This window comes from Electrona antarctica, assembly GCF_951216825.1.
Source record: "Electrona antarctica genome assembly, chromosome: 13".
NCBI classification, from domain to species: Eukaryota; Metazoa; Chordata; class Actinopteri; order Myctophiformes; family Myctophidae; genus Electrona; species Electrona antarctica.
In genome coordinates this window covers 33058571-33084630 of record NC_136794.1, presented here as the reverse complement: position 1 = coordinate 33084630, position 26060 = coordinate 33058571, and the positions used below count along the sequence as shown (strand labels likewise).

Below are 26060 nucleotides of genomic sequence, written 5' to 3'. Positions count from 1 at the left end.
TAATAAAGTATATATTGCAATAATAATGTGTGCTTTTCATGAAATCCCAAGGCTCACCCAGACTTGTCTCAAGGGACAAGTCAAATAAATATCAAGACATTCCTCTGTTGTTTATGCAGTGTAAATTCTGTTACCAATTGTACCCTGGGTCCTCACCTTTCACTACACAAAATAATAATGGTGTAAGTATCGGGCTGTGACAGAGAGACGGTTACATTGTGCCACTATACAACCGGGTCGGATTCCTTCAAAGCCGTTACTCGGTTTCAGCAAGGTAAAAAGAAAACACACACACACAAAAAAAGCAAGTCAATTCAATCCACAGTATCAAAACAACTATTCAATTGATTGAGGGTCTCTACAATGCGTGTTACTTCTACTTCAATCTTTAAAGTATTATCTGGTCTAAAGTTAAATTAAATTTGGTTCAGTGCAATAGGGCTTCTAAGGAGGAATCGGCAGCTATACGTGACTGTTTTCACTTGTATTCATAATAACATTGGCATTAAATGCGACCAAATTGATTCCCTCCTTCATAGGAACAGATACTATTTGGATTTGTTCATTTCATGGCTTTACATTCAAGTGCAAAACTATGTAACCTAGCAGCCCTCAGAAGCATAGCCGAGGGACAAGTGCAGTGGTGAAGAAGAGAGGTTTAATGAATGACTAGTACTCAGCATAGTCTGATAGCTGCTCAGTTGTAAGAAGATAAATTACAGACAACGTGATGTAATTTTATCTTCCTCCTTCAAAATGTCCTATTAAAGATGTAGAAAATGTGTCTTTGGCCCATACCTTCATAATATTTGTTCAGAATCATAACAAGTAGCTTAAAATGGAGTCAGTGATTGTGCTACACATGTCCTCTGGTGTTCCCACCATTTATCCTTGTCCACCTGGTTGTCTGGGGATATTCTCCCCCCGGTCTCTCTCCTCCCTCCCTCCCTCCCTCCATTCTCGTCCCGCACGTCCTGTCTCAGTGGAAGGTGTGCTCGCCACGGACTATGTGAGAGGAGAACTCATAGCGGTCCTTGCTGCGGTGCCCACAGATGTTGCACTCCAGGGGGTCCCTGTATCCGTGGCAACCCATGTGGATGGTGTACATGACATGGTCCAGGAAGAGGACGCGACAATGCTCACACTGAAAAGCCCGCAGCTCGCCGCCCTCCCGCCCGAACACACGCAGCCCATCCTTGTTCGGGGGCCTCTCCCTGGCCGCCCGGATAACCTCCGGCGCCATCCCCACCCTCCCACCGCCACTGGGCGCCGCTTCGGCCGCCCGGTCACCTGAGTAGGCCATGGCCGGACTGACTCGCGACCTGGGATGACCAGGGGGTAGGTGGTTTCCGTGGTAGCCACCATGCCTCTCCCGTGGGCTGCTCCTAGCCGAATCCGCCGAGTCCGGTCCGCTGTTGTTGGGGGACTCGTCTAGGATGGCGTGGGGCTGGTGCTTCCCGTGCTTGGCTAGTGCGTCGGGCCCGTTGGAGGTGGGGCGGTGGCCGGGGAAATCGGGGAGCAGCGGGGGAAGGGAGGGCTGCCGCGGGGGAGGCGGCAGCGGCATGGCGTGGTGGTTTCCGGGGCGCTCCATGCGGTGTCCCAGGGGGAGGACGTGGTGGAACAGTGGGTTGACCATGGGCACCACCTCAGCCATGGAGAGATGGTGACCCGGGTGTGGGACCAGAGGCCGGAGGTTTTCTGACCCCAAGTAGGTGATGGCGTTGTTGATTGCCTGGTCCATCATGTGGGCCTGCATCAGCTCCGCCTCCTTCTCATACTTCAGCCCCATCTCGTAGTTGATCTCGGGGTAGGTGTAGCGCACCATCTTCTCACCTGCACGGAACAGAGGAGCGATTAGGCTTTGTTAAGACTGCAGCCAAATCCAATTAGTTTCCCAAATATGACTGTTAGGACTGACTGTCCAGCACTGTTTTGCATTGACAAGTGATCATATTGTATTAGTGTATTCGGATATCGTCGAAATCAGCAGATATACGAGTTCACAACGCATTGTGAGCCTGTAGATCTGCTATTTTCAACAATTGAAACCGTCATAATGCAAAGTATAAATAAGGCTTCAGTGTCTACTCTAGACTCGAGACATTTTTAGAAATCACTTAAGACTATGACTCAAATTTGAGTTGGGATCCAATGGGATTTATCAGATTTGGGCTGCAAGTTTGAACAGAGCCGTGTAAATCAAACGATTGGATACGGCAAACGAGTGTGCATGAACATACTATGTAGCGCATATGAACGTACAGTATACAGTAGGTATATCTTCACAGATACCTCAACCGCTGCGATTCAAAATAGAGCTATTTGCTGCTTTCTTTTGTTTTGGCGATTTTAGCTATTTTTGACAGGGGGGTGGGGGCATTCGAACATGGGGCTAAATATGTATTATTTTACTGCCCCCACCCCCCTGTCAAAAATAGCTAAAATCGCTAAAACAAAAGAAAGCAGCAAATGAAAAAAAATGAACTCATCTTTTACTTTCTCTAATAACAATCTAAAACATGAACCTTGTTTGAAAAAAACTAAAGTTGTCCTTTAAACATTTTTTGACGCTTGTTTTTCACATTTATATTTGGTCTGCTTTGTGTTTGTGTCTAATAAGGTGGAAAGCCCCATCCATCCGTATGCACTGTTTGGTGTTTAACCCCTACTGAACAGGGACGCGGTGTGCTGCTTTCTCAGAGTCTCGATAAGCGCAATGGCAAAGCTACAGGTGTACCTAACCACAGAGTGAAAAACATTTCCTCGCCTCCGTCATCCGCTCTCGTTGCTTGCTCAGTATCTTCCCCTTTTTATAATAGACAATGCACCTGATAGAACACTGGAAGAAACTAACTAATCCTTGCTGACAACAGTAAGCCAAGCTCAATATGTAAGCTACAGAGGGTCAATATGTAAGCTACAGAGGGTCAAAGGCGGGTGAAGTTCACATCAACAGTGCAATGTTTAAATGTGTGTTTGCAACAAGTGATGTATTTTTTTATCCACTGTCTCATTAAGCTCTTATTGAGCCAAAATCACTTAGTTGTGCTGTAGCGCCATTGCCTTGTGCATTTGTCCAGAAAAGAAAATGACTTCATTAGCAATTAAAACAATTGGTAGCCAAAATCAACCCTGTGTAATACTGTCAACATTCATAGTTAATGACGTAGTATTGTGCTGGTGACTAATGTCTGTCAGTTAACGCATTAAGAACTGAGGCCGATTCTACAAATGCCATCTAAATCAGTTTTCTGAAAAACGTATGTTGCTATATATCGTTGCTGTCGGATAGTAACCTCTTAACTCCATATTTTAACTTTTTGTAAACTAATGCCCTATAGTCAGGGGATATTAATAAAATCTGGGAATACATTTCTTACCAAGAATTTTCTTCACCAATGTGTTTGTAAAGGTGTCTACTAACATATCCCACATTGGTTTATATTCAACCACCCTAGGGGAATTTTTGACAGCTGCTGAAAGTTGGGGTACCATACAACCATTATAAGGCAAAATGTTCTAAATTGCATTATGCTTTAAGTAGCATGTGACATGTCAAACTAGGGGGTTTTCATAATTCTGAATCCATTCCAAGCATTAGTTTTGCACGAAAAACACTCCTTGGGCTAAAAATGGCCATAGCCGTCATCACAAATGTGATGAAGTCAGCACATTTGGGCATATTTGGGCAAGTGGCTATGGCCAAACTAGGGGGTATATGGCCAAACTAGGGGGTTGTCATGATTCTGAATCCATTCCAAGCATTAGTTTTGCACGAAAAACACTCCTTAGGCTTAAAAAGGCCATAGCCGTCATCACAAATGTGATGAGGTCAGCACATTTGGGCACATTAGGGCAAGTGTCTATGGCCGTTTTTAGCCCAAGGAGTGTTTTTCGTGCAAAACTAATGCTTGGAATGTATTCAGAATGATGAAAACCACCTAGTTTGACACATCACATGCTATTTAAAGCATAATGAACATTTAGAACATTTTGCCATATATTGGCTGTTGATGGTACCCCAACTTTCAGCAGCTGTCAAAAATTCCCCTAGGGTGGTTGAATATAAACCAATATGGGATATGTTAGTAGACACCTTTACAAAAACATTGGTGAAGAAAATTCTTGGTAAGAAATGTATTCCCAGATTATAATCCCTGACTACTACTAATGCCCTACTTGAACATATTACAGTGTCACATGAAAGTATCAAAAATCGCACCACGCTTTGAGCTTGTCAATCTGCTATTTTTGCAAAAATAAATTTTAATTTTGGAAAGTTTTGGACATAATATGAGGTTTCAACACGACAGAGACGGTATGATGGTGCCAAACCTGCACGGTATACAGGAGCAACAAGTATTCACGAAGAAGCAACGTTTCGCCCACAGATGACCTTCTTCAGGCATCGCTTCTTCTTGAATAAACTTGTACCTTTCAGGTTGGCCGTGTGCGGGCTTCTTTTTTTAATGTTGTTGATGTGCACTTGTTTGCCTAGTAGCCTACGCACTTATCCATTTGGACCAAAATAAAATACCCTGTGCATCCTGTTGGCAGGGGAGCCACAGCGCAGAATGAGGTAAATGGTAAATGGTGCATTTATATAGCGCCTTTATCCAAGGCGCTTTACATAGATTGTGCATTACATTCACCCATTCACACACACATTCATACACCGATGGCGGTGGAATTGCGGAAACCATGCAAGGCACCGACCAGCACATCAGGAGCAATTAGGGGTTCAGTGTCTTGCTCAAGGACACTTCGACACTAACTCTGGGGGAGCCCGGGTTCGAACTGGCGACCTTGCAGTTACCATCCAGCCACTCTACCCCTGAGCCACCGCCACCCCATTAACTGTTGTACCCCTAGTTGTTGTTCACTCACCTACAAACTTTTGCGGGGTGGTACTCTTCCTCTTGCCAACGCTCTGCAGGCGTTCAATGACGGGTGGCCGATCGTAGGTAGCCATAGCACTGGATTCTGCCAGGGACCGTGGCTCTTTAGGACCCTCACCTGAGGTAGCGGGGTAAAAGCACGTTTATTTACTTATATACATCAATTGCAGATGTTCCCCAGCCGACATTAGTAGTATATTAATTGACCTGTAATTTAATTCACTTCTAATATATGAGTAACTGTTCTAAAGATGTGTTTATATATCACACACTCACACTATCACACTCTCAGACAGTGGTGACAATGGTGTCGTATTCAGTAGTGTTCTCAAATGCAATGACTCATAAAGGTAGGTGTGTGTGTGTGTGTGTGTGTGTGTGTGTGTGTGTGTGTGTGTGTGTGTGTGTGTGTGTGTGTGTGTGTGTGTGTGTGTGTGTGTGTGTGTGTGTGTGTGTGTGTGTGTGTGTGTGTGTGTGTGTGTGTGTGTGTGTGTGTGCACGCACACGCGTTTTGACATGTAGATGCTCACCTTGTTCTAGGATACACTTTGGCAATGTGCGTAATTGAGGTATTTTAATAATTTAACATATTATTTATTTATTTAAGTTGGTTAGTGCTCCTTTGGATGTCGAGTCTTTTTAACCACTTGAACCCCAGCATCCCATTTCTGAGACGAACATTAGTCAAAATTTGCCGATCTACAAGCTCACATTGTTACCTTTGTTTTGTCTGAAAACGTTTGGTTTAGGTTTAAAAAGGTGCTCCAACTTAAGTACAGCTATAACTCGTGTCCGTTTTACTAAGAATAGAGGGTTAAATGGTTGTCTTGTGGGGTTTAGCACCACAGAAGAGTTTCACTCTGAAGGTGCTTCCAACTCCTCCCTTGCAAGTTTACACACGTGTTTCTTAGCAGAGACTCCTACCTGAGTACAGGCCTGTGTTTCTTAGCAGAGACTCCTACCTGAGTACGGGCCTGTGTTTCTTAGCAGAGACTCCTACCTGAGTACGGGCCTGTGTTTCTTAGCAGAGACTCCTACCTGAGTACGGGCCTGTGTTTCTTAGCAGAGACTCCTACCTGAGTACGGGCCTGTGTTTCTTAGCAGAGACTCCTACCTGAGTACGGGCCTGTGTTTCTTAGCAGAGACTCCTACCTGAGTACGGGCCTGTGTTTCTTAGCAGAGACTCCTACCTGAGTACGGGCCTGTGTTTCTTAGCAGAGACTCCTACCTGAGTACGGGCCTGTGTTTCTTAGCAGAGACTCCTACCTGAGTACGGGCCTGTGTTTCTTAGCAGAGACTCCTACCTGAGTACGGGCCTGTGTTAGCAGAGACTCCTACCTGAGTACGGGCCTGTGTTGGCAGAGACTCCTACCTGAGTACGAGCCTGTGTTAGCAGAGACTCCTACCTGAGTACGGGCCTGTGTTCTTAGCAGAGACTCCTACCTGAGTACGGGCCTGTGTTTCTTAGCAGAGACTCCTACCTGAGTACGGGCCTGTGTTTCTTAGCAGAGACTCCTACCTGAGTACGGGCCTGTGTTAGCAGAGACTCCTACCTGAGTACGGGCCTGTGTTGGCTGCTGGATCCATGCCAACACTCTGCAGGTAACTATGGCAGCGCTCTTTGTGTTCCTCCAACGACGTGCGCTGCTTGTAGCTCCGGCCACAGTAGTTGCACTTGTGCGGTTTGCCAACTAAAAGCGAGAAGACATCAAAGGGCGACTATTAATGAAATACAGCCATGGCACAGCACAGACAGGCAGAACGAACAAACGGGGCAGGCAGACAGCATCCTCGGGGAGGTGATGAAACACCGCCACGCTTTTCACAGGGTGTACATAGTTGTAAACATTGTGAGGAGACTCGCAATACTGCAAAAAGAACTGAGCGAAAGCCTCTGTGATCATGGATGTTCCACTACTAGGATTCCACAGTCTGGCAGAATGAGACGTGTGGGTGAGAGACGTGTGGGTGATGCACGCACGCACGCACGCACGCACGCACGCACGCACACACACTATAAATACTATCAATGTTACTGTAAATGTGAAGACGTCAACATTTTAGGGTGGCATTTTTTCTTTATTAACCCTATATCTCTGAAAGGTGACAATATAATGAAAATCTACTCAATGCTCCTCAAATTCTACTATACTCCTGGGGGCAGTTTGGCAATCACAAGCATAGTAACACACACACAGACAGACAGACAGACAGACAGACAGACACCTGCACCTACATGCGCACTGCGCACACACAGTCTACCTTTCTTTCAGCACTTTGGTCTCTGGAACATACTGTACTCCTCACCCCTACAGCTGTGCCATGCAGCATAAACTGGCCTATCTTAGCAGGGGCTCCGCTACACAAGCATCCCATGGTGGCATATAGGACACCGACTCCAGTGTCAAACAGCTACGTATGGAGGTGGGGCATGATGATTCATAGCACCCTTTTCCACTCCAGTTGGTGGGAAGAAGGAAACGGTGATATCACCCAGGCACGTGGACCACGTCAGTCTGGGCCGTCATGTATCCATTCACAGACACCAGTCCACGTCCTTGAACGGCATTTCAATAGCATTTGCAATCGATCACAACTTCAGCAACTGAGTGTGGAGACTCTCAGACAGTGGTGACAATGGTGTAGTATAGTGTTCTTTACTATTAAGATCAGATTTCTAAAGATGTGTCTCAATCTGGACACTGAAGCCTGATTTACACAACATGCAGTGTGTGTGTGCGTGTGCGTGTGTGTGTCTGTGCGTGCGTGTGTGTGCGTCTGTCCGTCCGTCCGTCCGGGGTGTTGTCATACGTACATACATTCATCAGGTGATCTCCTGATGAAGGCCAGTCATGGCCAAAACGTTGTGTTGTATGTCGGTATTTTAAAAGCACTGTGGCGCAGAAGCTGTTGTAGGACCTGGCTAAGATATGTATGCACTTCATGACCCTGGACAGGGTCAAAAAGGAAATGGAATGGAGAAAAGAAAAGGAATGGATGGAGCGGCCCATTCATTGGGTGGCCCACCGGCATATGCCCTGTACGTCAAGTGGCCAGTCCAGGCCTGAATTTACTTTTACTCTTACTTTTTACTTTTACAATTGAGATATTCTCTCCTAAATGAAGTGCATACATATCTTAGCCAGGTCCAATTGTGAGGACTTCCCTTCCTTCTTCACTATATCAGGCTTTGGTCCAGCACCAGCGAGGGACTGGATGTGCGCAACCCAAAATAAAATGCCATGACTTTGTTTCTTTACATAATCCTTTTTACTTACTCCCTCACTCACCATTATTAGTCATACTCACACTGGCACAGAAACACTTAACATACACACGCCCGCACACACGCGCACACACAGACATGACATGCAGAGACAGACACCAGTACTCTTACAACAACACCACCCACCCACGCATGACCGGCTGCAGATCTGACCTGGAAAGACCTTTCAGAATCCCACTTTGGAGCTATTCTTAATCATGCAAATAACCTAAACTCTGCACTCAAAATGCACTTGGCTGCTTGAAAACAGGAACTTGGTGTATGTCCTCTGCCTTACACAAAGTGCAAACCTTTCCATCGCAAGGAACCGTTAAGTGATTTATGTGTACACTGCACAGCTCTGAGTATAAAAAATCTGGATTAACACGTCAGGGTTTTATTCACATTAACTGATACTACGAGATTGAAGATCTTGCACTGTATGTAATGATACTGTACATGTTGTAATCATGTACATGTTGTAATCATGTACAGAAAGACAAAACAATTCCTGATTGACCATGTTGTGCTCTTGTGTCCGTGAAGAAGCCTTTCAGTGTGTTAGTTTAACACTGAGAATCAAAGTTAAATTAATTTTACTGTGTGATCATCACTGCTAAAGATGTTATCTTTCCATGCAAGCATTCACGCTGGCAGTCAGGACTGCATTCAAGCATATCGCCACCCTGCCGCCGCTTCTCGTCTGCAGCAACTCTCTTTGCTCTTATCGTCCGTTTCCACGCCTAACCTCTCTTTCCATGCTTCTCTCTGCGCTTACACCTGTTTCGATGGCAGGGCGCCAGACCCGCCCGGTGCCAACTTCTGCCAAGGCAGCGCCATGCAGGAAGACAAAGGGAAGAGGTCATTTTACGTAGCCAGCTCCCTCCACACCACCACCACCACCACCACCGCATGCACATTCTTCACATACTGTTCTGTACTTCCCCTGGATCAGACCACCTGCCTTATCTGAGGGAGTTAGCAGTTACACTTTCACTGATGAAAAGGTGCATGGGAGAGGCCGGGCGAATGAATTCAGCACGATAAAGAATAGGAAGTGAAAACGAGCGAGAAAAAGAAAGGTCATGATCGCTCATGGAAGACGGCACACACACACACACACACACACACACACACACACACACACACACACACACACACACACACACACACACACACACACATACACATACACATACATACACAGAGAGAGAGAGAGAGAGAGAAATGAGGCTGAGTTCCTATAAAGGATTGAGATTATCTGTGTAACCTCAGTACAGCGACATAGAGATAAATGTGCTTACAGATACAGTAGGCATACATACAAAACAAAATAATGTCTGCATCTGAGCAACCCTGGGGAAGGCAACCCCCGCCACGGACTGAGACGAGGGTATTGTCACAAAGGAGTACACTCCCCCCCCCCCCCCCCCCCCCCCCCCCCCCCCCGACACCACCACCCCTCTCGACAGGAAAGTGGGTTACAGTTAAAGAGCTCCATGCATCTCTCAATAGACACACAGAGTTTCCTCCATAAGAAGTGCGAGCCGAGGCAACCGAGAAACGTGTCCTTCCTTGGTGACAAACCACAACTGAAACAGAGAAGACCTGGTGCCGTGTCTATCTAACTGTAGGAGATGGCGCTATAGGCACTTGTGGTGACTGTGGCTGCCGCTGCTGCCTCTGACATAAGCAGGCACATAGGTCACACAGACCCAGATCATTCTAGAGTGACCTATTAATGGAGACGTTGATACATACATCTCTATGTATAGGCGCTGTCGTATAAAACCCACTGACAGACCGATCAACTTTTTCTTTTGAAAAGATAGAGAGAAAAAATGCAGATTTGCTCAGTCTCCCGGTCTCTCCAGGTAACAGAGAATACATTTTCAGATCAGGATCCCGATGTCATCCAATCAGGAGAGAGAACGCATACGAAACAAAACAAAAACGAGCAGACAAAATCGGAACTGGAACATTGTAAAACTGAAGCTGATACATGAGGTGGTCTTTCCTGTTAAATTAGTGACCCACGTGAAAATGGATTTGACTAAAGAGCTGGAGAAACACAGACGCCTGTTACTGGACAAATAATCTATACTATAGCAATTTAACTTTTTAACAAAAACTAAAATGACTGATACAATTATAAAATAAAAATAATTCTGGGAAATTGCAAGTGTGGTTGCATAAGGAATCCACTGGGAACTGAATTCCGTCTTTCCATTTATAATATATATTTTGATGTCATGTGAAGCATGACAACAGTTTGTGAAGCATGACCACAAGCTTCACGTTTCTGTTGTGAAACAAACGAAATACAGGTTCACGGACCGAGAACAATAGTTTGTTGCCTATAGCAACCACACTAATGAATACAAATAAATAAATAAATAATCACTACACTCTTTTGCTGTGCAGTAAAATGCTGAAATGCTGCTACTGCACGCAGGCCTTTCATGCAGAGGAACATCTTTGAGCTAACTTCAGTGTCATTTAAGAAGAACCTTAAAGTGTTTACCCACAGGCTTGAATGATGGTATGTCAGATAAAGCAATAGCAGAAGAGACTGTGTAGTCCCCCCCCCCCCCCCCCCCCCCCTTCCACCCCGAAAAGACATTTCAGGATATGTGTGGCAGGTCTGTCTGTCTTTATTCAAGCCTGCCATGAATACATCACTTAGCTTTAATATGGCATGGCATACATGTTGCAGATTGCCAGAGAAGGAGGAAGGAGAGGAGATGAGAATAAATGAGAGAAAATAAAAGCTGAGACAGAAAGCACTGGAACTGCTCGGGCTATTCAAATTCCAAGTTGCTAAGTGCAAGCGACAGACTAACAGTTGACACATCTTCATCAGAGTCCAATCCCTTTTAGGTAGTTTACAGTTGTTACATAGAATTTTAATTCATGTAAGCGGCTTTGTTTGTTTTTTCTGAGTCTGCACAATGAATTGCATGAGCTTTTTACTTTGTAATTGGTAATGTTGACTAATCTTGTCCTTGATCTGCTACAGTGCTTTCTTTCTTATCTTTGCTGTTGCTTTTTAAAAGTCCTTTTCTACGTTCAATAAAAACAGCACAAACCTGCATGCGTGCGCAGGTGTCCAGTCAGAGCATCACGCCTCCGACAGGCGTAGTTACAGAAGGGACACTTGAAGGGTTTCTCTCCCGTGTGCAGCTTGACGTGTCTGAGCAGGTTGCCTTTCTGAGTGAAGGAGACCCCACACTGGTTACACTGGAAAGGCCTGTCACCTAAACAGCCACACAGGAAGTCTGTCATCACACATTGTATTCAACTCATACACCAAACTCTGGCAGTTTTATCACTAGCTTTTTTTGTTGTTAAAAATAAATGCACAGATATCTTTTTTTTTTTAAAGAAAAGAAAAAACACTTCATGGGTTGTCAGTGAGCATCTCCTGTCAAAACTGAAGTGGTGCTGTATCAAATCAGATGTGTTCAAAGTGACACGTCCTAAATGCCACTGGTTTATTACAACTTCTGAATGCCGTCGCTGCTAATCTGAAGCTGCAGAAGCTCTGTCACACTCACATCTCACCTTTCAGTACAACACTCCTTTTGTGCGTGCGTGTGTGCGCTCATGCCTGCGTGTTTCTCTGTCTGTGTGTAGGCGGGTGTGCATGGGTATAGGTATATGTGTGTGTGCATGTGTGGACTGTGGAGTCACTTCCCCTCCAGTGTCAGGATGACACTATCAGTCACAATAACAGCCAATAAGCAGCATGGGCATTGGGCACATTATGGGCTCTGAGAAAGTGCTTGAGAAGTTACATGTTCTCAGGATAAATTATCACTTAATTGAACCCATTTTGGGCGGGAACCCCTTTTGGTGTTAGCATTATGTTATGCTTTAGCTATTGAAAAATAGCAGATCTACAAGCTCATAGCGCGCCACCAAGTGGCGCGCTACGAGCTTGTAGGTCTGCTATTTTTGAAAAATCGAAGAACGACTGACATAGAAACATAGCTTTTTCAGAAAACTGTCAGGATGTAGAAGACATTTTTAGAAGCTGATCTCAGGTCAAAATGGGTTAATTTAAACTGTGATATATTATAAAAAATGTGGGACAAAGACAGGAAAGTAGGTTGTCAACTAACTAACTGTGCTACTATACAATTCATTCACACATGTCCCTATTGTTCTCTTTGTTGTCTGTATCCAGGAACACTGTCTGCTACACAACTACTGTACTCTCTTCTTGAAGCGCATCTTTTTTTCAATAAAATAATCGGCGGCCGTTTAGAAAAGCGAAACTCGATCCCGATGCCGTGACGACCGGAGCCAGTCATGGCGTCAGTTTGAAAGGGCTCAGGAACAGGTTGCGGGAGATTTTGGGGATTTTTTTTTGTACCCTGATAATGAATGAATCCAGGCCTGTTCTATTGTCTTTGAACAAACAAGCAAAAACCTCTCCACGCCCAAGAAAAAAAGAAAGAAAAAAAGATAACTGATTAGTGACTCACTCTACATAAGGGAAAAGGATTCGCGAATAGATAAGTGGACTGTAGGAGGTCCGGACCTGCTCGTTCCACAATCCACATATACTCTCTCATGACTCATTCCTTCAAATCTAGGGCCGCAACTATGGATAATTTTGTTTATTCTATCGATTACTTCTACAATTTAGCAATTAATCCTGAAGCGTGTTTTTTTTAATACTTTTTACATTTTTATATACGGCATCGACAAGGCTCATTAACCATATTGTGCAAAAATATCTCCTTTTGCTCCATTAAAAAGCTAATTTACCCCCTCCCCCACTCCCCCCAAAAAAATAAACATTTATTTTAAAATTAAACTCAAATGTTTTGTCATAATCAAATAATTTGATTAGTTTAATTAAGTGCTCTTTAATTCAATATCAGTTTCATTGACTGTTGTACCTCCATTACCATTAATAAAACTCCATTTAAAAATCACGTACCGCTGGGAATTCGACTTCCTGTGTCGGACGTGCCGTCCTGCCCAGACATCCCGTCCTGTAGGTTGTTGGGGCTGTCCATCATGGGTTCCTCCAACCCTGAGCCGTCCTCTCCACTGTGGACCATGTCCTCCGCTGCTGGGCTGGTCCTGTCCGCCTCTTCTTCCTCTTGCTCCTGCTTGATTGTTGGCTCTGGGAGGAAGAGCCAGTGATATGTTGACTAAATTGTGAATACCTAGACTCCTTCAAAACCGCTCTCAAAGAGCACTGACGGGCGGCTGCAATTCAAAACTGGCCTCTTTAAAAAAAGTTAAAGTCTCCCCCCTACCATTTTTTTCCATATACTGTACACGTTTTTCCCTTTTTTTTCTCTTTTAATTTCTTTAACTGTATAGTATATTATGATTTCATTTTTTTTCATAGAAGTGTATATTTGTATGTCTTTAAATGTTCTTATTAATTGAAAATCGAGGACCCTGATGTAAACACGACAAACTGTGAATACAATTTTCAATCAATCAAATCAGTGGTTCTCAAAACATTTTCATATCAAGGACTCCCAAACTGATGCGTATTAGGCAGTGGACCACTATTGGAAAGGTATAGGCCTAATGCCAGGGACCCCCATAACTTATGGAAGAAGGTTGAGGCCCACTTAGGATGTCTTGGATCATCACGAGTTGTTGCGTGATGGAATCATGGGAGATCATATGATCGTCTTTGGAGGAAGGGACACGGCTGATGATCTGTATATTTTAGACTTAAGTCCCAGCTTGAAAACGTTCTGCAAGCTAGCAGTTATTCCGTTCGGTTTGGAGCATTCTGAACTCCCACACGACATCAGGTGGGAACTGCCCCCACCCCATTAACTATACCAACAGCAACAGAAATAAATAACATAGCCAACTAAACAAGCAAACAAAACAGTGAGCCCAATCAATAATCAAGTAAAACAACATCAACCAACCAATCAATCACTCAATCAATCAATCAATCAATCAATCAACCTTGCCCAAGTCATAGGCTTGAACTCTACACAGAATGTGTTTGCTCTTGGCTACGTTTATACTGATAATGTAATCGTACAATATCTACTGTATGTATGATTCTGTGCTCCATACCCAAGTTAAAATATAAATGAGAGAGAAAGAGAGAGTCAGAAACAGGATGGTCTGGTTCCTGGCTGGCTCTCCCTGGGGAGAAGGGGAGTGTCTGATGCAGACAGGTGCTCGGTGCCCTGTGGCTTTCCACTTGACTGGCAGTGGGAGACCGGCTGGATGACTGGAGGAGGGAGGGACTCTGGGAGGAGGGCAGGAGGTGTGTGTGTGTGTGTTAGTGTGTGTGCGTGCGTGCGTGCGTGCGTGCGTGCGTGCGTGCGTGCGTGTGCGTGCGTGTGTGTGTGTGTGGGCGGAGGAGAAGGGGTATGGTCGGGTGATGAGAAGAGGTTGTAAAGTATTTACCGTCTCCCACAGTCCACACTTATCAGTCGCCAGTGTGGCATTTACACATAAGTGGCAGGTGCAACACAAATGTGTGCGTGTGTGCACACGCGCACACACACACACACACACACACACACACACACACACACACACACACACACACACACACACACACACACACACACACACACACACACAAATACAATTAAAAATAAATAAATAAATAGCAGATCTACAAGTTTGTGATCAGTTACAAGTTGTGAGCTTACAGATATTTCAGAATAGCTGAAATATAAATTAAGGCTAAGAGGTTAGACATACGCTCACTTCTCTTGCACGGGCATGTGGTTGCACATTGCTTCACTTTGATCCTGACAGCTGCTTTCCGATTGGCAGAGAATCAGCCACTTAGAACACGCGCCATTTTCTTACGCCTCGCTATTATCCGAAAATGATTCTGTGACTCAAAAGAGCAACCGAAGGAGGCTCCACACATTCTTGAGCAAAGTGTGGAGAACCTGATCTAGGCTCCATCTACGACGTGGGCCCAGCCCTTCCCGATCCTGACCAGCCTGTTCTGAGTTCTGTGAGACTCGCTGTATTAATCACAGGCTGAGCGTGAAACGGCCGTAACACATCAAAGCGTAACATCTCCTTGCATTCCCTTGTCCCCTCAAGCTCTGAGGCTCGATTCACTTAAGAATGCGTTTGTCACTCAAAGATCCTCGGAGGAGATGTGGAAGAGGCCTTTCTTTTAGAAAAAGCAGTTTTGTAGCTGGTTTGCCCGCCCCGCGCCAAAACTCCAGGCAACACGACACAGAACCAAACATGTGTTAATTCTTAATTATTTCTTTGTTACTGCAGCTATAATGTTGTTTAATCAAATGATTTTACTAAAGCATATTGGATATCGTTGCTGTCGGGTGGAAACCTCCAAAATTGTTACTTTTCATAAATCAAAGTCAAAAACTGCAAAAGTAGAAGATCTGCTACTTTTTCATAAACTCAGCAACAAAAGTTCGGAAACCTAACTTTGATCCATTATTTCTCCACTTTTATAATACCAATTGGTATTGTGTTGTGTGTCATTTAAATCGTTGATTAGTCACCTTTACATCGAGGTATAGATTGTAAAGATCAAGCGTTCGTGGAATGAGCAACACAGCTAAACGTGTCGGTAGCGCCTCCAAAACATTTGCCAAAATGGCAAGTGCTTGGTATTCACCCTTGCTTTGAGTTGCTTAGTGCATTGGATGATTGCACTCTCCCACAGTAATAAGGGGGGGGGGGGACATATTGGCCATTATTACACTTTATTAATTTTACACTCAGTGTTAGGGAACTCTGTAGCAGGTGGAAGATCCAAAAGCAGCTGCAACAGGTGGCACCTCCTCCTCATGCTGGTCACCAAACCTAGCCACATTTTGCTGTGGGATGGCATCCCATTCCTCAACCAGGTTTTGTTGCAAGTCATCCAACGTGGTTATGTTGGTCACTCTAACACGTACAGCCCAAGCTGATCCCACAAGTGTTCAAATGCGTTGAGGTCTGGACTCACGGCAGGCCATTCCATCCTGTCCACTCTCAAATTCTGGAGGTACTCTGTGATGATCCTGGCTCTGTGGGGGCGAGAGTTGTCATCCTGGAGAATGGCGTTAGGTCCCAGATTCTGAAGATATGGGATTTCCTCTGGCTCCAGAATCTCATCCCGATATTTCACTGCATTGATATTGCCTTCAATGATGACAACTTCAAGTTCTGTCTTGCCTGTGAGAGAGATACTGCTCCATACCATGCCAAGCTGCGTATGGATCTTCCAGACGCTACTGAGTTCCCCAACACTGAGTGTAAAGTTAATAAAGTGTAAAAATGGCCAATATGTTTTTTCCCCCCTTATTACTGTGTGAGAGTGCAATCATCCAATCTACTAAGCAACTCAAAGCAAGGGTGAATACCAACCACTTGCCCTTTTGGCAATTTCTTTGGAGGCGCTACCCTCGAGTTTAGCTGTGTTGCTCATTCCACGAACGCCTGATCCTTACAATCTATACCTCGTTGTAAAGATGACTAATCAACGATCGTATTATATGAAATACGATACCAATTGGTATTATTAAAGTGGAGAAATAATGGACCAAAGTTAAGTTTCCGAACTTTTGTTGCTGAGTTTATATATGTCTTTATTCATAGTTTTTCAGATATTATGTGGGTACTGGGTAGCAATCAACAGTGTTGTCCTCTGCTATGTTTGATGTTTTTGTGTGACACTGTAGTTATGTAGTACGGAAAAACACAAAGTTAAAATATAGAGATAAGAGTTTTCTGCCCGGCAGCAGCGATATAAAACATCCCTAGTATCCACCCTGTTCCATGTCTTTCTCCACAAAGCGAGAGAGGCCAGTAGTTCAGACAGAGGTGGCTAATCTATTGAAGTGTTAGTCGGTCTGACTGTGCCATGATCGCAGAGGAGCACGTCGTACATGGGTGGTGCATTTCCCCTGTAGTATGTGGTATGCAGGATGACATGTGGATGAACTGACATTCCTGTTCTCAATTGCCTTCAGAAAATATGTCCTTAATGGTTTAGACATGTGGGCTTTCCTAGGATGTTTTTTTTTCAGGTGCTGGTTATGAACTACTGAAGATATACAGACTAGTATGTTATGTAAGAAAGAGAGAGAGGAAAAAAACAGAATAATTGTTTAAATGTCGCCCCCCCACAATATGTCGCCCCCCCCCCCCCCCCCCCCCCCCCCCCCCCCCCCCCACAATATTCCCTAAAAAACATGATTGATGCTCATGTTTTGCAATTAAAAGTGAAGAGTGGCCATGAATAGCACATTCTGTTAAGCGTAATTGATCTACTGATCTTATTATGCAAACTATCTGTCACCCATGCCACGGGGTGTAATTCTACTCTCTCACTGTATACACTAGTGTATATTTATGCCAGAAAGAATGTGCCACTACCACGACTATTGAAATACAATTTGCTTCAAAGCGTGCGAGTTCAGGAGCTGGCGGTGCGAAACCTGACTCCGCCCCGGCGCTTATTTTCATCAGAAGACGAGGTTCGTCTTGTGTTACAAAAGCTCAGAAAACAAATCGTGTTGAGCAACCTCCGGGATGACAACAGCTCTTATCTGTGAAAAGTATCTCCCCGTGGGACCAGGCCCTTACACCGCTCCTTGTATCTCTGACCTGAAAGCAGCTTCCCTTTTTCTCACTTAGTCTCTGTCCCTCTCACTTTCCTTCCCTTTTATGGCTCACTTAGCAAGCTCACAGTGACACGGCCAAACATTACCAGGGCTAGGGCTACTCCTAGTACCAAACATTACCAGGGCTAGGGCTACTCCTAGTACCAAACATTACCAGGGCTAGGGCTACTCCTAGTACCAAACATTACCAGGGCTAGGGCTACTCCTAGTACCAAACATTACCAGGGCTAGGGCTACTCCTAGTGCCAAACATGTATGTAATGGACCAAATGTTACATGTATTCCATAATGTCAGCCTAGGGCTGGGGAATCTATCGATACTGTGATATCGAGACTAGATTTTGGATTTTGCATCTTGATATGGCACAAGTGCGAATGTGATTTATGAATGATGATGATGTATGATGATAAGAGGGCGTAAAATGTGTGCTAATTAGTAAGGCCAGGCGGGGCCTCGGGCCAGCCCAGTTAAGGCCCAGTTAGGGCCCAGGTAGGGCCAGGCCTTAATCAACAGATCAACATGGTGTCCATGAGGTCAGATGTAGAGTTACTGGCCGGCTCCATGTAGATCTAGGTGATAATCCAGTCTTCTCCATGTATGGCTATCCAGGGTTTAATGAGGTCAGTGTTGTGATCTTCATATGGAGACGGCTATATATGGAACGTGTCACGAGGCGTGACTGACGGTTGAACTGACTGACATGAAGTGTGGCTGACATGAAATGGTGGTTTTCATATAGTAAACTGTGACCTACAGTCGCAATAATAAAAAATAAAACTCTGGCTTTATGGTTATAATGGCAACAATGGCATTAAGTTGGCATCCGATAAGCTTGATGTTTGTAAGCAATACGCTCGTGTTTGTCTATGCATGAGAGTGTCTGTCTACGCCTGTGTGTTTTTGTGCCTAGAAGCCTGCAAGTCTATGCCAATGTGTGTGTGGGTGGATAGTGGTCTGGATGGAGCACACTGTACCGTGCATGTCCTTCCACACCAAATGCATCTGTCTTGGGTTGAGTAAGAACTCACCGGCTGGGGATTTAGGACCCTGAGGGCTTGTCTGTCCGTTGGGTGCACTCGTCGACAGGTCCACCAGCATTCTCGAGTTCTCCTTCCTGGGAGAGCATTCGCCGTTACCTGGGAGACAGACGGCAAACAGTCAGAGAGGTGGGAACGGTGTCCTTCAAAGTACAGTGCCGTACAGTATGCATATTATCGCCCACTCTATAGGATACTTTAGCTTTTGTACTGTAAAGGCTATCCACCCCGTTCTCGTATCATGTCTCAAGTGAGCGGATTGACTGACAGTCTGACTGATGTACACAAAGGCAGACGGACAGGTGGACTGACAGAAATGAAATCAGAAGCTGAAGGACAGACAGACAGACAGACAGGCAGACAGACAGGCAGGCAGGCAGGCAGGCAGACAGACAGACAGACAGACAGACATGCAGACAGACAGACAGACAGACAGACAGACAGACAGACAGACAGACAGACAGAGAAAACACAGACAGACAGACAGACAGACAGACAGACAGACAGAGAAAACACAGACAGACAGAGAAAACACAGACAGACAGAGAAAACACAGACAGACAGAGAAAACACAGACAGACAGAGAAAACACAGACAGACAGAGAAAACACAGACAGACAGAGAAAACACAGACAGACAGAAAGTATACCAGTGCGATCACGGATTCGAGGTTAACTTAACTGTAGGGGTAACCCATGGAACAAAGAAAGTCCCCAGATAGAACGTTAATGATTCATTTACAACAATCCATTTCTCTGGATTACATCCATTTCTGTCACAATCTGTCTTGGCCATGTGCACTACAGATGCCAAAGGCCCAAATCTTGGATGAGTTAACACAAGTTCTGAATTATCTTCACACAAGCCCTGTTACAGAGGCACCTGTGGAATGTCTGAACTGAACACATGGCAGCCTAACCAGCACATCTCGAACACCATCATACAGAACATAGCATGGACTCCCAACATAGTCTGATGGTTTGTCTGATTGTATACTTGTAAAACAAGTATGGATTCACTGTCTCGTATATATAAAAAAAAAAGAAAAAACATGTGACAAAGCCTGTCTCGTGATTTTTGGTTATAACTAAACTTTTTGTTAAAGGGAGGCTAATGAAACGTATATGCTTTAATACATTATTCTTGTCCAGCCCTGATTGTGCTAACAACATGTGTTAATTAAAAGTATTTAAAATATTAACATATCATATTAACCATAGGAAGTATTCAATTGTTTTTTATTAGCACATGCATTCCATACATACCATAGAGCTGGACATCATCAACTTGTGACGGGAGCTGCCCCCAATGAGTGAAAAACAGACTATTTCGAAGATAAATAAAATATTTAAGGTGTTTTTATTTTCTAATTTTAGTTATAGAGGGCAAGTATAATGTTTTAAGGCATATATGTCTTATTAGCCAGGGATCCTTTTAAAGCTCTATTTTGAAAGTAATAATTGCTATAGAGTGTATGTTCGGTTACAGCTCTTCAGTAAACCAATCAGAAGAGAGAACCAATTTATCAGCTTATATTTTTAATAGTATTGTTTTGCCCAATCACTTCCAATGTCAATTGTTTATCTTATATCCTGTATGAGTTCTCACCTCTGATTAGTTGAAATTTGTATCCCGACATGACAATGCATCTTCTGTTATTGAACAAACACTCATAGCAATGATTACGATCGGAATATAGAGCTATTTAAGACTTCTTTTAACAAAGTATACCTTTGAAGTGCAGTCTTTTCTACATGAAAAGGCTAATGCCTTGAACTCTCCTCATCTCCACTCACGTGCCCCTGTGGACGTAACCTGAATGGCCACTATAGAGGTCAGCTCATTCAATGCCGAGCACAACGCTCGGACGGTCAAGGCTCCTGGCAAAAACCACCTACAGTACACTATGGGATCCTAATATCCTGCCGTTGCGGATCGAATGGCCAGCTCTCAGCTCTGTGTCCACTCGGAGGGAGAGCTACCCAATCCCTTATCCCGTTACAGGCTGGCCCCATCAGGGTCACCGCAACAATGCGGTGGCAACAGGTGCACACCCCCCTCTGACCCAGGTGTCAGATCCCAGAGGAACCACAGTGGGGCCCGGCTGCCATTCACCCGACGACACCATTAGAGTTTCTCCTTGAGCGACCCGACAACTGAGAGGAGCTGGAAAGCACCTGAGATGCTGATACTGTACCACAGCGCCTAAAGTTTCTAGTAACGGAGGCATGTATGTGATGGATGGTGCATTTTAAACTTGGGGAATTATGATGAATTTGTGTTGGGGGGAATGGTTAACCGCTATACGCTAGCGTCTTTATTTTGGGCTCGTCATTACAGGTAAAAGGTTCTGTACAGCAGATGTACATGTTCGCAACGTGTCACCCTGTGAGCATGTACTTAAGTTGTATTTTAGAAAACATTTAGATTTTTTTTAAGAAAAGAAAAGGAAAAAACTAAACTTTTTTTTTTTATGAACAAAATTGATTCAAAGAACATCCGTGTTGGACCTTCCCCTAAATTCTATGAGTGCTTATTGACAAGCCTTTTGGCATTGTGTCATTGTTGCGTCGGGCCGCCGTTGAGTGAGGCACTCTAGGAGACTCGGTCCACGACACAATCCCTGGGCCCGGGCTCGGGTTGCACATGTCGGGGTTGGAGGAAATCTCAGGTGACTGAAGGCTGGCTATCCCTTGGCAGCGCTGTCCTGGAGACAGGAGTGGCCCAGATTTGTCATGAAGGATTTTCCATTACTGTATAGTGCACACACTGACAGCCTCGGCACAGCCCGGCTCACTGGCAGATCGATTAGCAGCAGAGATATAAAACTAGACCCTTACAACAAAGCCTTGAATACCGTGATATGGTGTGAATTTTAAGATTCACCTTCGGAAAACATTCTGAACATGCTTTTAAAAATTGACGTAGGGAATCTAGGCTGGATAAACGATATGGTGTGCTTTTAACTTAGCACAATAGAAAAATAAATAAATCCGAGATTGAACTTGTTTCCGATGGTCAACTGTTCAACAATATTCTATATAACTTTGAATAATGCTGGAAATCTTACTGTAATTTGTCCTTTTAAGTCACAGGAAGGTAGAAATGCCTCAAGATGCTCTTTGACATCAGAAACCAAGTGCATTCAATCTTTAATTTAAAGGTGGAATTAATTGATTGATTGATTGGTTCATTGATGGATTTAATACTTTATTAGACAGAAATGTAAACGGCACAGTCAAGCACTTGCTCTAAAAGGAATAGCACCCCTTAATAATATAGATGCAGCAGGATTATATCAGCCCTAGACGTACACCAAATTACCTTTCAAGTTATTTCACTCTCGCAGACACATTTCCAATGTGAGAATACAATCGTGAAGTTTTGCTACAGTAGTGATGTGCTCCCAATGCTCCCATCATCGTACTATGTCCCTAACCTGGGTTTCATCAGTTCACAAACTGGATATGTTTTGTTCTAAATATATAATATTATACAACAGGTCGTTTCGGGGAAGCAATCTGATTGGTTGAAACAGCTTTCTAGCCGTGCTTAAACTACGATAATGGCACGGCCAATCAAAACAAAGAATTCAGCCGTGCTTGTCTCTCAGAGCGCAGCAGACTCGTGGCTAGGCTAGCTAGTTTCTTGGGAAATTTGTGTTCGTAGTGGCTACATCTGTGGCTACTTCTGCGATACCTTCTACGGCACCGCAGGCGTGCATTAATGACGATAAAGAACACCCTCTCGTGTAATATTGCTTAATTCACGACCACTCAGTCACGACCAGCTCACTCGCTGCTGTATCGATCTGGGGATTTTAGCAAAGCAAAGCCCAGTATGCCACTTAACAATGCATTTTGTACCAATTGTCATCAACCCACACCAGTCTGTCTACTGTGAATGAGTTGCTAAATATTATGCAATTCTCCCAACCTTGCACATTTCCTGTCTGTGTGTCACTCAATATGACGGGTACAATTAGGCCTGTCACATAATCATTTCCATGTTGAAAAGTGTCTCAATCTGAAATCTCATTAAAGTTTACGGATAAAATGGCTGCATAGCATTCAAAGACAAACTGGAACTGTTGGGATGGCGAGTGCACATATTTGACATATTCCAAACATTAGGAATTTTGGGAGAGACTGGGATATAGTATTTTACCTAAATTAGCATACATATCCAATATAAATGAGCATATATTAGTCTTTTGAGTATTTTGATATAGTTTATAATTTATTTGATACATATTTTTGTACAATGAGTAGTTTATGATAACGAGGGAAATGTTAAGACTATCACCCTTTCACCAAGCCCCACTGATGTTAAAATGTTAAAATACGCCAATACGTTCTTATAATGTATTGATTAATAGACAGACAGAGTGCAGTGGCTAGAAAGATAGATAAATAGATGGATAGATAGATGTAAGACTTTTGTTTACGGTCATATACAGTCATACAGTAAGTGAACACATTTCACTCCCCCACATTTAATTGGTTAATCGACAGACATTCAGTTAATTTACACAAAAACACACACAATCAGCAAGGGAGCTGTGCCCGGCGTTGGCGTCCCCCATTTGCTGAGTCAATGCGGTATGAGCAGCAGCAAGCTCTGGATAGAAGACTTAAGGGGAGGCTTCAGGGAAACACATTCTGAGTAACACGCCACCTGGGATCATTCACTGTTGTGTTGGCGAGTGGAAAGGAACAAATGCGTACAAGTCACAGAAAACAGAAGGAAACCTGTAGGTGACATCAGTGAATTCAATGGAATTGAATTGAGACGCATGCATATCCAAATAAGTAATCTCCCCTCGGAACTTAAGACCAGTCTGCATGTTTGCTGTGACTCAGAACAGGCTTGAAAGACTTGCATGAATAGAGGTTATGAATAATATAAAACTCAAATCAAGGATAAAATTCCAGCCACCTACAAATCTAGCGTGTACTACACAGAACAAAAGCAGCATATGTGGGACTGTACACGGTTTGTTCCCTGAGTGACGGCGCACTCAGTTCTGGCTTGTTGGATACACACAGTGTGGGATCTGGTTTTTCCTGTCAAACTCAAGCTTCCCAAACGAACACCAACAAACACACACCTACACACGACAAGGGAAGGAGACAGATTGCAGACAAAAGTTAACTTACACTCAGAACTATGCTGTTCACAGTCAGGTGTTCTTAAAGGTAAAGCAGAAGTATAATGCTTCTTCCTATATGTTGGCTTAATTACTTCCACCCTTGAGCAAAGTCCCTAGGGATCTACAAGCTCACAATTCCTCACAATGTGAGCTTACAAATTGTCTATTTTCACTGAATGTTCACCCCCAGAATAGGGATGCTACTTCAGGTGGTTAATTACAAAAGCATTCAATCTTATTGCTGAGGGAGTGGAGGGAAGTACCAGGGTGGACCTGGTACCGTCTAACCCTGCAAGATAACAAATCTCTGGCCCATCTGCCATACTGCAGGAGGATGATACAGCTTTTATGTTCCACATGCAGCTCCTTCAGAAAGCAGAACAGCTTTTCAGACGGCATTATTACTGCTGAGGGAGAAACGTTCCAGTGACTTTGCTTAAACATGAGCATGCTTAGATGGATATTAATTTCACTAACATATACCTGTCTTGTCTAAACCAACTTCTACAGAAGCCATTAAGGGAGACATACAGTATATAGCCTATATATACACACACAGGTATACATTTCCTCAGCATCATGCTTGCGGACATTTTCTAAAGCAGCCCATGGCTGCCACCCCTGTATGTGTACCCCCGATGGAGATGTCCTCCACCACCGCCCCTGTACATACACCACCTACAGACTGTTCCGACAGGTGCGTGTACCCCCGACGGAGACATGAAAGTCCCTGCTGATGTAATAAACAACAGCAAAGAAGCTATACTGTAGCTGTACCCGTGTGTTCACATATGCACACATACAGATACCTAAGGAGGACACACTGGGAAATGCTTCAAAACACCTGCCCAGAGGAAGCCAGAAAAGGGCAAGGGAGAGCCACAATGAGCAGAACGACAGGATGTTGCCTGAGCATCGTTTTCTATACTTGTATGGGCTGAACAGGAAAAGGGCTGCGCTAGGGGAAAATCCCTTGCAATGTTTACAGTCTTGTGCAATAATAGAATATTAATAAATAAAACAACATTTTTGGGATCAGTGTTATTATTGTAACGAATTGTAAAAGCATTGCAAGCGGTAAGGCTGTGTTTGGTAGTGTTGAAGAGGTAACATTTCTACTTTGTTTGCAATAGTTTATACACGTGTGCGCACACATACACATACGCACATGCACATTAACAAATAATTCATTTCTGTCCACCTCACTACTAAACAGGGCAACAAAAGCAATTGAAAAATGGGACACTGTACCTAATGCATAATGTGTTTGCAAAACATGGACACATACTGTATATCAGCCCCAAATTGGCAAATATTGACTCTGAACATGTGTAGAACAACAACACACACTGACATAATATGCACGTGCAGGCACGCGCACACATGCGCACACACACACACACACACACACACACACACACACACACACACACACACACACACACACACACACACACACACACACACACACACACACACACACACTCCTTAGGCATGTAGCCACGTACGGTGTATTCTTTCCCTGGCCTAGCCAACAGAACTAAATGTATCTGCACAGAATGTACTGCATGAGAAATAATATTGTGAGGACTTACCATTACCAACACAGTAGCCATCGGGGGCCTCTGTTTCCATATCTTCGGGAGCGCTGCAAGGGTCAAACAGAAAACTTCCTGTCACTTTTTATGGATAGAACATTTCGTTTCCTAGCCATCTTATACCATTAATGACCATGAAATGATGAATCCCGCCAGGACATTTATAAGTTTGAAGTAATTGTTGGAGGTTGATCATTATGTTTTATGAGCTAAACATGGCAATCTTAAAGGCATATAATAATGTGCTACGGCATTGGACTTTAAAAGAACAGCACACACCTTTGGCCTGTATCACAACAATATGCACTAAATCACTGGTTCTCAAAGTGGGGTCCTGGGACCCCCAGCCCCAGGGGTCCTTAGGGAGTACGGGTGGTCGACATGGTTATAAATATTGTTACAATGTCTCTGTGATATTCCTTTTCAGAGATATTCTTATATATTGTGATACAGTGAATTCTATGAATTGCAGTTTAATTAATTTGACGGTTTCGTTCGCCA

The 26060-nt window shown here is 43.9% G+C and overlaps 1 protein-coding gene across 1 annotated transcript; it reads right to left on the bottom strand.

Moving 5' to 3' along the window:
* Nucleotides 1–307: 307 nt before the first annotated feature.
* On the bottom strand, nucleotides 308–25605 carry ikzf2 (IKAROS family zinc finger 2). The gene is made up of 7 exons (XM_079517623.1): nucleotides 25557–25605; nucleotides 18801–18908; nucleotides 13115–13303; nucleotides 11253–11420; nucleotides 6452–6589; nucleotides 4888–5016; nucleotides 308–1833 (listed from the first exon to the last, which is right to left on the bottom strand). The coding sequence occupies exons 1-7, from the start codon at nucleotides 25594–25596 to the stop codon at nucleotides 980–982; spliced, it is 1626 nt and encodes a 541-aa protein (XP_079373749.1). The 5' UTR covers nucleotides 25597–25605; the 3' UTR covers nucleotides 308–979.
* Nucleotides 25606–26060: the final 455 nt, after the last annotated feature.

Coding starts and splice junctions, on each gene's coding strand:
- ikzf2 (XM_079517623.1), bottom strand. CDS start 25,596: ATGGAAACAGAGGCCCCCGATGGCTACTGTGTTGGTAATG. Junction 18,909..25,556: donor TGGCTACTGTGTTGGTAATG/GTAAGTCCTCAC, acceptor TCTGTCTCCCAG/GTAACGGCGAATGCTCTCCC. Junction 1,834..4,887: donor CACCCCGCAAAAGTTTGTAG/GTGAGTGAACAA, acceptor TGTTCCGTGCAG/GTGAGAAGATGGTGCGCTAC.